Source organism: Pieris napi, chromosome 15 (genome assembly GCF_905475465.1).
Source record: "Pieris napi chromosome 15, ilPieNapi1.2, whole genome shotgun sequence".
Classification (NCBI taxonomy): domain Eukaryota; kingdom Metazoa; phylum Arthropoda; class Insecta; order Lepidoptera; family Pieridae; genus Pieris; species Pieris napi.
This window is the reverse complement of record NC_062248.1, coordinates 4,289,898-4,303,992: the sequence shown is the minus strand read 5'-3', so window position 1 is coordinate 4,303,992 and position 14,095 is coordinate 4,289,898. Positions and strand designations below refer to the sequence as shown.

At 34.6% G+C, this 14,095-nt stretch overlaps 1 protein-coding gene across 1 annotated transcript; it reads left to right on the top strand.

Annotated features, from left to right (window-relative positions):
• Positions 1-779: 779 nt before the first annotated feature.
• On the top strand, positions 780-13,684 carry LOC125056513 (nuclear receptor coactivator 5). Its single transcript, XM_047659647.1, has 8 exons — positions 780-975; positions 1,059-1,332; positions 1,906-2,039; positions 9,414-9,560; positions 10,081-10,189; positions 10,966-11,165; positions 12,658-12,830; positions 13,172-13,684. Exons 1-8 carry the CDS (start codon positions 969-971, stop codon positions 13,397-13,399), a joined length of 1,272 nt encoding a protein of 423 aa, XP_047515603.1. The 5' UTR covers positions 780-968; the 3' UTR covers positions 13,400-13,684.
• Positions 13,685-14,095: the final 411 nt, after the last annotated feature.

Here is a 14,095-nt window from a genome sequence, read left to right as displayed (position 1 = left end):
ATAATTTGATTATTAAAATAAGCGTAAAAAGTTTTCAACCAATTATTATTGTTAACCACATTATTTATACATTAATGAGGTTGCTAACTCTATTCAGAACATTTTTTTTTCAACACTGACTAAGCGCACTCTGCTGATGCATTTGAAAACTAATTCACGTTCCCATTAAGCTTCAGCATTATGCGGCATTGTGCGGCACTGAGTCGCATTATGCTCTGTAATTGGAAAACGCACTCAGTTATTGGTATTTCCACGTATTCCCGTTAGGAAGTGGTAGGGGTGACTATTTATTTCAATAATATTTTCCGTTGGATTTATTAAAGCATTTTAGGGAAAAATATCAAAATATAATAGCTTACAATACAATAGCTTAATAGTCACCCCTATCACCTCCTAAGGGGAATACGTCGAATTATCAATAAACCTGTTTATGTATTTATGTGTGCAGGACCTGCACTGCAGGTCTTATAGAGTAAAGAGTTATAGACCTAATCAGTCTCCTCCTAACTAGGCTTATATCTTTGTATAAATTAAGACAAGATAAACATATATTATTTGCCTCTTATAAAGCAATAAAAAAGGAATGAATATATAACATCTTCAATTGCTCTTTTAGTTGTCTACGCTTTAATTATTATATTCTAGGATAGCCCTGCGGATTTGTGGTGGTGTCTTTTTTAGTCTTGTACTCATACCATTCGACTCTGATATATATACACTGTGGCGGTGTGGCTTCACATTACCAGGACATAAGATTAAAAAAAAAAAAACATTCCATACTATGTCAACAGCATTGTTTTTATCCTGTGACCTATGTTTTTACGAACTAACAAATTAATAACAATTAACAATATTTTTTTAAATTTCTACGTTCAATCTTAACTTAACGTGTATCTTAATATGTTATAATCGCCTCAATTTTTGGAACGTTGTTATAAGGATATTTTAATATTGTCAAATTATCAACAATGGCAGGTTAGTTATAACATAAATGTTTTTATAATACTACTTTTAAAATTTGATCATTAATGGTCACAAAATTTTATCACCAATTACAGACATGCTGACTATCGGTCGCTCTGCGATGAAAGACAGGTCTACCGCGCATCTTCGAATTTATGTTGCCGGTATTATGGAAGAAGACTCATCTATTGACGAAGTGTACAATCACTTTATCCCATATGGACCTATTGATGGAATCGTCATTAACAGGATATTCGGCTTTGTACAGTTTCGAAATGAATCAAGTGCTCAAGATGCAATATCTAAAGCAAATGGCTCTATATTCAAAGGACGGAAACTGATTGTCAAATCAGTTATGAAAAACGATAAGTTTGTATTTAGTTTTAAAATAATAAATATTATATGAGAGTCAAGTCCACAATAGGTTTTTTGGAATGTGAAGTTAAGAAAAAATATATAGGAATAACTAGATCAGAATGTTAATCCTTTTAATGTCACATTTCTTCTTAGAAATGATCAAAACCATGACATTAAGCAAGATAACTTGAGCCAGTGCAGCCTACTAAACAAATTTGCTTTGCCGAAAAGGTTTCCTTAGGTTTTATTTTACTTATGAAACTTAATTTAGGAAGACATTAACTGTAACATCATAATTTGATGTTAATACATATACTAGGGCTTTAAGAGTAAATTATTTATTATAGTAATTGATACTTTGAATTGACATCAAACCTTGGAGATGGTCTTTTTAAAAATGTGCTACAATCTATTTTCAACCTTTCATTGTTTTTTTTGTTATTCAGCTTAGTGAAGAAAGATGGATGCTTCTAAAATCCATGTAGTTTTATAATAAAGTGAATAAGTGATGCACCAAAATGGTTTGCAATATGAATAATGTGTTCAGAGGGATGATAATAATAATTATTTTTTAACCTTTTATAGACTTCAGAGTGATATGGTTTCGGTACAGCCAGATGTACCTCCAGCTGTTGCTCTGAATGATAATCTTCCAATGACGGTAGAAGATAATCAAGATGATCTTTATGATAACCAAGGGAACTATGTTGGAGAAAAAGGTATATGACTTGTATATTTTTTCTTTCCTATGTTTTTGACCCATTTTGTAATATTTTCATTTAAAGATCAAAATAATATTAGAAGTTTTAAAATTGTTGTTTATATTGTTTAATTCCTCTTAAACATACTTGAAATCACCACAAACCTACTGTAGCGGCGAAGACAATGAGAAGTAGGCCGAGGGGCAAGTGGAATGCGGCGTAAAAATAATGGAAACACCACTCACCTAAAGTCCACAGTCTCTTCACCTGTCTTCGTGAGAGAAGACCACAAATAAATCTATATGCACTATAAGCGGAAGAAGCGTAAGCGTAAGCAAAAGCACACGCGTGAGCTCGCGGCGGCGGATGAATCTTCTCTGCGGCGCGGGAGCATGTAGAATGCGGTCCCCTCCTTCTACACTTTAATACCGCAAAAGAGAAAGAGTGGTGTTTAGGGAATGGGTGCGGTAAGGATAGAGAATGTGATCAGAGAGGACTAAAGGAAACTGGATGGCGTGAACATTGCCCCCGGCCTAAAAAACCCTTAGGTTTTTTATAAAGAGATAATTTGTAAATTAAAGAAAGAAAATATAAGATGTAATAAAAATATTAATGCGAATGTAAAGCGAATTTATAAAGCGGTTTGTAAAGCGGTTTGTGATGCGGTTTCTAAAGCGGTTTGTTAAGCGGACTGTAAAACGGTTTTATTGAGCGGTTTGTAAAGCGGTTTTGTAAAGCAGTTTCTAAAGTGGTTTGTTAAGCGGACTGTAAAACGGTTTGTAAAGCGGTTTCTAATGCGGTTTATAAAGCGGTTTTGTAAAGCAGATTTACTGATTTGGTAATGGGCATAAACGCACAACAGGCCTTTTATAAACTCCTGTTGCGGTTTTTACTAAAACTACTCTACAAACTCCATCCTTTCCTGGATAGATTTCCATCACCTTTCCTAAAGGCCAAGAAAGTGGAGAAACATTATCTGTTACAATTACTACGATTGTACCTATTGTAACAGGATTGGCCTGTGTATTCCATTTTGTCCTGGACTGTAGCAAATGAAGATATTCTACCTTCCATCGGTTACTAAATGATTGTACCATACCATCCAGCAACGCAAATCGTTTTAAAAGTGAAAGTGGTTCATCATTTATTTTTATCTTTGCGGGTAGAAACTTTAATGGTGATGACATCAAGAAGTGAGCCGGAGTCAGTGCTGTGAGCTCAGAAGGATCTTCACTTAAAAGTGTAAGTGGTCGAGAATTGATTACAGATTCAATTTGGGTAAGAACAGTTAACATTTCTTCGTACGTGAGTAACTGCTCACCCACTACACGACGCAAATGGTTCTTAAAAGCCTTAACAAAAATTTCGAAGCAGCCACCAAAATGAGGACTTCGAGGAGGATTGAATTTCCACTGAATACGATTATTTGAAAGCTCAGTTGCAAATGTTTCACGAAATTCATTCGAATTTGTAAGTGTAAATATATCTGATAATGCATTTTTAGCTCCAACAAAATTCTTTGCGTTATCTGAATAAAGAACAGAAACCGAACCACGACGCGCAATAAATCGTTTGAATGCAGAAAGAAATGAACTAGTACTAAGGTCTGTTGTAAGCTCAACATGCACGGCTCGAACCACCATACAAACAAAAATACAAAGATAAGCTTTCATAGAGCGGACTCCACGTTTTCGATAAGGAATAATTGAAATAGGACCAGCATAGTCTACAGCTGTATGAACGAAAGCATTAGATTCGTTTACACGATAGTCGGGTAAGTCACCCATGAGCGGTATCGTAGGTTGAGGATTTGCTTTGAAACAAAAGTTACATTTATGTATAATTGATCGCACTATGCTGCGGCAAGATAGTATCCAAAAACGTTGTCGGAGTATCGCCATTAAAGTAACTGGACCAACGTGACAGTTATGATTATGATAATAGGAAATAATTAACTCAATTATCCTATCCTTTTGCGGTAACAAAATAGGATGCTGGTGATCATACTGAAGATTGGCATTTTTTAGTCTACCACCAACCCTTATCAACCCATCAGAATCTAGAAAAGGACATAATCTTTGAATAGAACGTGAGCAGCGACCACTAGTTTTAATGTTATGGATAACATCAGAGAAGTATACTTTTTGTAAAACCTTAAAAATCTGTATTTCAGCAAAATTAATATCATCAGCAGAGATACTAGTAGATCTAGGAAGTCTTTTCAGAAAACGGTATATCCATACCACTGTACGGAGAAACAATAACCATGAAGAAACTCGATGAGACAGTTCTAAAATTGGGTTTGGATCACTCCACACAGTAGCGGGAATAGAAACTATTTTTCTTTCTTCTTCTACATCAACAGCTGTTTCAGAGTTAACAGAAGTGATTGGCCACTCAGATGATTCCAATTCTAACCATTTTGGGCCAGTGAACCAAATAGAATTATTCACAAATGCAGTGGGTGACATACCGCGAGATAGACAATCACTAGGATTTTGATCACCCGCAACATGATGAAATTTTTCAGGTCGAATATGAGAAACTATTTTTGTAATGCGCGTAGCAATAAAGGTCTTAAATCGGTGCGGAGATGCGGAAATCCAATGTAGTGCAACCATTGAATCAGTGAAACAAAAAATGTCATTAATGACGTGACGTTTCTTGTAAGTATCTATTACCCGCTGAGCTAGCTTAGCCATGAGTAAACATGCGCAAAGTTCTAGTCTTGCAACGGAAATGGTTTTAAGCGGAGCAACTTTCGACTTAGCACATACTAAGCGAATTATAGGCGGAGAGTTTAAAGGTTTATTTGTCTTTAAATAAACAGTAGTGCCATAGGCTTTTTCACTGGCATCCGCAAAGGCAATTATAGAAATTGTAGATTTTTCTTCAACCCCTAAATGTCGTTGAACACGTAGCTGTCGTAAACATGGAAGTTCCCGAATATAAACTTGCCAAACATCAACTATAGCTGAAGGAAGTGGTTCATCCCAGCCTATTTTAAGAAGGTGTAATTGTTGTATAATTAGTTTAGCGTAAAGTATGACTGGAGCTATTAGTCCTAGGACGTCAAATTGTCGTGCTATAAGTGACAAAATATTACGTTTAGTCACATGGTTATTATGGTTAATTGAAACTGCGTACGTAAACTCATCAGTGGTTGGAGACCATTGTAAACCAAGAACTTTTAAATTATTTTCTGAACCATCAAAATCTATTTTTCCTAATTGATTATCAGAAGATGATAAATTTTCAATAAGCTCCGATGTATTGCTGGCCCATTTAACAAGTTCGAAACCCCCAAGTCTAACAAGCTCCCGAAGTTCTTCGCAAAGTTTTAACCCAAAAGGCAAGGATGGCACAGAGTAACAAACATCATCAACGTACGTGTTATTTTCAATTATAGGAATAGCGTTCGGAAAACGTACTTTTTCATCATAGCACAGCTGGCGTAATACCCTCATTGCAAGGTAAGGACTACAGCGTAAACCGAAACAAACACGATTGAACTGGTAAACATGAAGCGGTGAAGTTGAATTAAAGCGAAACAAAATTTTTAAATATTTACGGTCATTTTCCGAAACGCACACTTGTAAGTACATTTGTTTTATGTCCGCAATAAAGGCAAATTTATACAAGCGAAAGTCTAACAAAATATTAAATAGATCACTTTGCAGACTATCTCCAGTATACAATATATCATTCAAAGATAAACCAGAAGATGTTTTTGCACTAGCGTCCATCACCATGCGCCATCTCGTGGAGGTCTTATCCAACCTCGCAACTGCATGATGTGGAATATAATAACCTTGATTTTTATTATCATTTTCCACTAATGAAATGTAACCCTTATTGATGTATTCTTTAATAATTGCATCATATTCCAAACGAAGTTCCTTTGATGCTGACATTTTACGCTCAAGAAAATAAAATCGTTGTTTAGCCATATCATATGAGTCTCCTAAAACGGCTGGATTCTCTGAAAAAGGTAACATCACTGTATAGCGACCAGTGGAATCGCGAGAAACAGTATTTGTAAATATGCGTTCATTCTTAATAGCGTCTGGACTCAAAGGGACAGAACATTGCACCTCTTCTAAATGCCAAAACTTTTGAATTAAACTTTCTAACTGCGGCTGTTCAACTAAAGAACATAACGAAATAGCGGTACAACTGTTATAGTTATTGGTGCAATCAGAACTTAATAAGGGAACGTTTCCGATGATAATGTACCCGAATATTGTTTCGAAAGCGGTAGGAGTGCCAGGTGCGCCAGTAACACGGCCTGACAACATTATTTCGGCGTATTGCGGTGCACCAATAAGTATATCAACCTCTGAAGGATAAAAATAATTTTCATCCGCTAAGGTAATATTGTTCAAATGCTTAAGCGATGACATATTAATTTGTGACACCGGTAAAGAGTCTGTAATTTTGTCTATCGCAAAGGCATTCAAAGATAAAGAATTATTGTTAATCCGAGAAGACAGAACAATAGACACTTCTCCTATTATCGGATTTGACGCGGAACCAATACCCTTTACAAATTTATTAGAAAATTTATTAACCTTTAAATTTAATCTTTTGCAGCATTTCATTGTTATAAAAGTGCTTTGAGATGCACAATCAATTAAAACACGCACACTGTGTGGTTTACCATTTAAACCATATATCAATACTTGTGCCGTACCTAATAAACATGTATTATTACTTTCGGAAATAGCGGGCCGAATATTACAAAGCGAAATATTTGAGTTATTAATCAACTGATTGTCGCTGCGTGCAGGTAAATAAGGTGTGTTATTAGCGGGAGGCACAGCAACCTGTGCAGTTGCATTGCTCATGCGATTCAAGTTATTAGGGTGAATGTTTTCTTGAGAAACCGTCGCATTACGACACAGCGTTGAATGATGTCTCATGCGGCAATGACGACAATTCCATGCAGACTTACATTTATTTAACATATGCGATAAACTTAAACAGTTAAAACATCCTTTATTGTTTTTGATAAAAGTATATTTATCCTCGATAGACAATTCTTTAAATGAATTACATTTATATAAATTAAAATGATCGATGCGTTTACAAAATGAACAAGAAGACTGCTTCTCTGTAAGCGAAACGAACGCACGCGACGAAACCGGTTTGTTATCAAATGTGCGAGTAGGATCCAGATGTTGAGCTATCCTATTATGTTCGCGTACGAATGCAATTAAATCTTTATAACTAGGTATTGTTGGGTTATTCATATTATGTAACTCAAAGGAACGAATCGTACTAGAATCTAATTTCTTACATGATAAATATAGTAAAATAAAATCAGCTAAATTTTCTAATTGTAATGATTCTAAACTTGATATTGCGGTGCAGTAATTGTCAAGAAACAATTGTAAATTTTTATGTGAAGCGGTGGTAAGCGGTTTGAAGTCTAGAATCTTTTGCATATAGGCTGAACCTAAACTTCGTTTGTCATGGTATTTGTCTATAAGCGTTTGCCAAATTAAAGCATAATTTTCGGCATTTGGAATGATACCTGCGCAAACTGAAAGGGCCGAATCAGACAATTTACTGATTAAGTATTGAATGCGTTCATGATCTGTAAGGTCAGGGTTTTCGTGTATCGTACGTTTAAAAGTTTCGTGAAATATTGGCCACTTAATGACATCACCATTAAACATCATCAAGTCTAACTTCGGTAAACGAAACGATCTACGTTGGGTATTTAAGTCGGATAAACCATTGCTACCTGCCACTGACTTGTTGAATTTTTCAAACATGTACTTAGAATGACAGTACATATCTTCAAATGCATTCATGCATTCAAAATTAACAGTGTATAGGGGATTAATTGTTAATTCGATTATATTTATTTTATTTACAGTTTCTGAAAATTTATCCCGAATGTTGTCAATCGAAATCATTCCCGATAAAAAATAATTTATGTCTCTTTCATCCGATGTCTTCTTAGACCTATCATATAAATCTTGTAATCGTGAAAATAGATTGTCACGTTTTGCTATTAACACGGCTCGTTCAATTTCAAGAGAACTGTTAGCACCTTGTTTCTCTAATGTTGCTTTACGAGTCTCCATATTAACTAAGATATATATATATATCGCGAATTGAAATAAACTAAAATAATATATCGCGGCTCGAAAGGACCAAAATAATGTAGCGGCGAAGACAATGAGAAGTAGGCCGAGGGGCAAGTGGAATGCGGCGTAAAAATAATGGAAACACCACTCACCTAAAGTCCACAGTCTCTTCACCTGTCTTCGTGAGAGAAGACCACAAATAAATCTATATGCACTATAAGCGGAAGAAGCGTAAGCGTAAGCAAAAGCACACGCGTGAGCTCGCGGCGGCGGATGAATCTTCTCTGCGGCGCGGGAGCATGTAGAATGCGGTCCCCTCCTTCTACACTTTAATACCGCAAAAGAGAAAGAGTGGTGTTTAGGGAATGGGTGCGGTAAGGATAGAGAATGTGATCAGAGAGGACTAAAGGAAACTGGATGGCGTGAACACCTACAATGATCAAAATACAAGTTTTTTTTTATCCCGAAGGGGTAGGCAGAGACCACGTATCTCCACTTGTTGCTACGGTCCTGACATACCTCTCTCACTTCATCCAATTTATTCACCAAGGCCTATCCAAGCCGACTTTACAATCCACGGTTGCCTTGTAAATGCTACTTTTTTCGCTCTACGTGGCCAAACCTGCTAAGCATTTTCTTTCGTATTCTTGTTATTACGTCCTCTTCTAACTCATACTGCTCACGTATCTCACTATTAATTATCCTATCACGCAATGTTACCCCCATACAAACTTAACTCTCTCATTTCCACGGCATTTATTTTGCTCTCATTTTTTCTGCCACACTCATCATTCACTACCGTATGTTGACGTCAGGATAAGCACTCCCCTTTGTACGGGCAGTTGAGCAGTGTTTGATATTTCTTGGCTGCACATAATGGAAAGCAACGCTTCATTTATTCCATTCCCAGCATTCGCTTGTCTTTCTATAGCATCATTATACGTTCGAAGTAAACATACTGTATGTTTACAAGTACGCGACCTTATCCACTTGTTCAGAATACAACATGCAGTGGAATTGACACCTCATTCAATTTTTATAATATTTATTAATACTCGCTAGCTTGTATAATCTCATTTTTCTGTAAAAAATCAACCTATATATCTATTTAAAAAAATCCAGTGGTGCTTCTAAATCGTGGCTTGTTTCTATATCTATTTTCTGATTATTAATCACCCATCGTAAATTGCGCACATAGAGAGTAATGTTCATCAATGATCAAGCCACTTGCCCTGCAGTACTCGCATCACTCATATATTTAATTAATTATTGTTTATCGGAATGGATTCATCAGAAGAAGATATGCATGAAGAGATTTATAATAGGAGTTGGAATGACAACCGCGAGCCACCAGGCATGAGAGGCAGGGGTCGCGGGGGGCCGAGGGGTCGTGGGAGGGGACGCGGTGCTCCGGCCTTCCGTGAGAGATCTCCGGGAAGAGGTAATGTCAATTGTCAATTTCGTTTCTTGGATAATTTATACGATATTTTAATTGAAATTATTTCGGTTGTAGGAAATGATATAAGAAAGAAACAATGGAATGCATTTGCAATTTTGTCATGCTCAATATATTAAAAGTGAAGTGATATATTAAGAGTGAAATTAATCGTGGTAAATGAGAACTAACGCGATTTCCGTTCTCATATATAAACGCGGAGATCCGCGTTATATTTATATATATGTCAAATAATTAGTGTCAAAAAGAAATGATTTGTCCACATTGATTTATTAATACAGGCGGTTTACTGTATGTATTAATAAAAGTTTAATAAAAAGTTCAAAAATTAACAATGACTTCAAAAAAGTCATGATTTCGAAATTTTTATTAGTATTAAAAGTTGTTCGAGTAGTTTCATCAATCTTTAAAGGCGATAGTCTTCTTAATTAAAGTAATATTGTTTTCGCTGTGACCCGAACTTGGAACCTCCATAGTTAATTAATGTTGTATCCGTTATTTTCAGGTGAATGGCAAGAAAGAGAACGCTTCGAACGGTATCCGGAATATCCGCGGAAACTGCCAGTACCCGAACGTAATGATTGCGAGATTATTGTTGTATCGAAAATGCTCACGTAAGTTGATATCGAACTATTTTTTTATTGATTAATTTCTACAATATTTAATACATTATATGTATCTCTAACTCATATAGTGTAGTAATTGTTTTTTTATATATCTCTGGGCAAACGGTCAGGAGGCTTATCTGAAATTAAGTGATACCGCCGCCTATGGACACTTCATTGGCACAAAGTTCGGAGGTGCGTTGCTGGCCTTTTAAGAATTGGTAGGTTCATTTCTTGAAGTACGAGTAAGACAAATATGTCAACATATGCATTAATTTCTATAAATGATCTATAATAATCATTTTGATTAATTTAAATGTCGATGATTAACTTAGATTTCGGGAAATTTAAGGACAAACACACTAAATTTAGCACATGTGCATGGAAGGCTAAATAGATATTCTAGTATTATCCAATTCCATTATATGTTGGTCCAACTATGATGTTTTTTAATACGGTTAAAATCGTTCTAATCAGACCTTTACAGTGAATATGCAAAATACATTGAGGGTAGATTGAAAATGTTTGGAATAGTTATTTTTTATTCATTATTAGTTAGAAATTAAACTTCAAATAGGATTACGTCATCATTAATTCGACTAATCTGTGTCGGTTTCGTTTCACGTGTCGTTTTGTTGCCTGACGTTGAATATTTCAATTTTTTAGATTTTTCAATAACCCCTTTAAAGTCACGGTTTAAACAGAGTAATCCAATAACACTCAATTCTTCATACTGTGCCTATTTTGCTTACGTGCCGGGAACTAAAACTTGCATACTCTTACAGTGAATATGCCGAATACATTGAGGGTAGATTAAAAAGGCTTGGAATAGTCGTGGACCTTTTGTTTCCAATGGAAGATGTGCCAATTGGCAAAGTATTGGGAAATATTGCCTCCCGAGGCTGCCTTTATGCAATACTTGTGATGCAAGAGAATCAAGAACATAGGTCAATGACACTTACTATTTTACATGGATTGCCTCAAGGTATGAATAAAATTTTAATTTTACCATAAAATTAGATTTAAGCCCGTCACAGACTTAGCTATAATATATGTATATTAATATTTTTATGGCTAGGCATATTACTATATATTTTCTATACTAATTTTCGCGTGACCGCACACTCAGCTATAATATATATTTCTGTGACGTCACCAAGCGATACCGTAATATACATTATTGCATATTACTATATATTATGAATCGTCTTCTGAAGAACTGTCTATTAAGTCCATTAACAATGTACTTGTTGAATTCATAATTACTGTTATGGTCTAAGATCCCGCTATACAACGACCTTCACCGAGATGCTTATTTAATGAAACTTATTTTATATATAATTTAATATGTCAATAAATATAATCCATATGGGTTGCCTAGCAAATTTCAGTCCAGAGTATTTTTAATTAATTTAAAAAAGAAATATTTTCTTAAACATTTCACCGGTATGATTATTAGATAAATTCTATACCAATCGAAAGAATGAAGCCCATAGAATATGCAAAAGTTAGGTTGTTTTTAATCAATTAATTATTTATGTGTATATTTTTTATGTGACACTAAAGTATATATACATCTATAGTATAAAAGAAGTTTTTAGTGATACATATATAATACTACCCTGATTAAAAATATTGATTGAAAAAAGTTCGAAAAATTTACTACATGCAAATTATAAAAAAAAAATCTTTTTTTAAATATTCATTAAACATACTCTGGACTGAAATTTGCTAGGCAACCCATATGGATTATATTTATTGACATATTAAATTAAATATAAAATAAGTTTCATTAAATAAGCATCTCGGTGAAGGTCGTTGTATACCGGGATCTTATACTATTAGTATTTTGAAATAAGAACACCCTTAATTACAAAATACGTGCGAACACTAGGACGACCATCAATTAAATGAAGGCAAAATATATATTTCTCAGTGTGTGGTAGCTGGCTATAATATATATTATAATACGGTATATTAATATATATTATAGCTAAGTCTGTGACGGGCTTTAAGCACACATTGAAACAAAAAAGGCGCTCAACTATGTTGCTACTGTCTACTTCACGACCAGCAAAATTATCAAATGACCTTCTGTTTTTATAAATTTAAAACTATTTCTTCGCCGTAATTAATAAACTTGACTGCGCTTGCCAAGTGTTAAATTTTTTTTATCACATCTTTAAGAACGGAAAAAGTTTATGTTCATGTTAAAATTTGTATTTCTAACTCATATTTTTTATTGAAATTCATCAGTTCAATATTTTTGGCCTCAGCCTCTCACAATAGCCAATACCTGTAGTACGTAAAATTGTGATAGGGAAAACAAAAATACATTATTTACACTATAGAAATAGAGTTTTCCTAGTTTAATTTTACACAAAATAAAGTAAGATTGCACTATCAAAAAACTATTTTTTGTGTACCCTAATTTGCAAGTGCTAATTTATTTTCTATGGATCATTAAATATTTGTAGAGCACAGAAACATGCCCCTAGAAGATGCCTTACAATTAATATCGAGGAACTACCAAGAGGTACAGCGAGGAGGTCCCTCAGGAAGAGAAGCTGTGTATGCCTTACTTGGACAATTGGCTGATGGAAGAAACTTAACTGTGATGCAGTATGATAAAGTTCTTGAATATTTAAAGGTATACAATTTTATTGCCTACCTTCATTTTAAAATTTTTGTCTACCCTCAATATTGAACGAGAACAGTGTTAGAGGTTAAGCAGACTCTTAAAATAGATGTAGCTATGGCTTATTTAAAAAAACTACCGTTCTAGTCGACCGAAAGACCCGACCCTATAATAAAAATAGTCTATTAGATGTTGCCAGTTTTAAATATATAAGAAAACGTTACTATTCCATGTTACCGCGAAGCACTATAAAGTATAACCTCATCTCTTTGTCTATTTATAAGTTGGCTGTCATAATAATCTTTTTACCTACTTAAGTGGTTGTTAAATTTTATAAGAATTTTTGTTTTTAGGAAAAGCGAGGACAGCAAGTAAAAATAGAGTTAGGTGAGCCCCTACCACCGGCTGCATCAACTAATAAGACACAAGTGGACTTGCAACAGAGAATTCTCAACATCCTTAATGATAAGAAGGAAGTGCAGCCCCCTAAAACCGCACCACCCAAACCTGACAAAGCCCAACTATTCAATGACCCGACTGTAAGAAAGGCCCTAGATAGTATTTTGCACAAATTTGTTTAAAATGTGAATAATAAATATAATTTAGTTTGTTATGGCCCAAAATAAAATTGATCACTATGCTGCTATTTCATAGAATGTCCATATATTAAGCTAACAGATAAATTATAAAGAATGGCAGTAGACAATCAGAGCCTTCTTTGACAGACTTAAAAAACCGATGGTTAATTCGACGTGTATTATATACATTTGAGTTTAGTCAGCCATTTATTTAAATTATCATTTCGACTTTCGGGCCACAACAAATATATTGTGGTGTGAATGAATTAATAAAATGTAAATAAACAATTGTTTTCTTTTAAACTGAACTTGGATGTATTCAATCTTAGTCAAACAGATACGTTAGAAAAAATGGTGATCCTATATTTTAACAGTTTAATAACAGCGGCGTAATTAGTTACTCGTATTAGCCGACTATTCTATACTCTTAGTTCGCGCGTGAGTGAGACGACACTAGTGTGCAAGCGAGACCACAACTGACGCAACGCTGTACGCTTGTAAAGTCCTCTTCATGAAAGAAGTCCCCCAGACGCGGCGCTGCAATCGCATGACGTAATGTTGCCATTTATGAGTAAAAAATTTACCTATTTTACTTACATTTAGCAGATGTAATTTATCAAATAATAGTATTATTATAATACTATTTTCTGCATACTTCGATGAAACAATATTTCTGTTATGTAAAGTAATATTAACAAT

Bases quoted from the DNA above. Each gene is read 5' to 3' on its own strand.
- LOC125056513 (XM_047659647.1), top strand. The intron at 1,333-1,905 runs GTTTGTATTTAG...AACCTTTTATAG, and splicing joins TCAGTTATGAAAAACGATAA to ACTTCAGAGTGATATGGTTT. The intron at 2,040-9,413 runs GTATATGACTTG...TGGATTCATCAG, and splicing joins GAACTATGTTGGAGAAAAAG to AAGAAGATATGCATGAAGAG.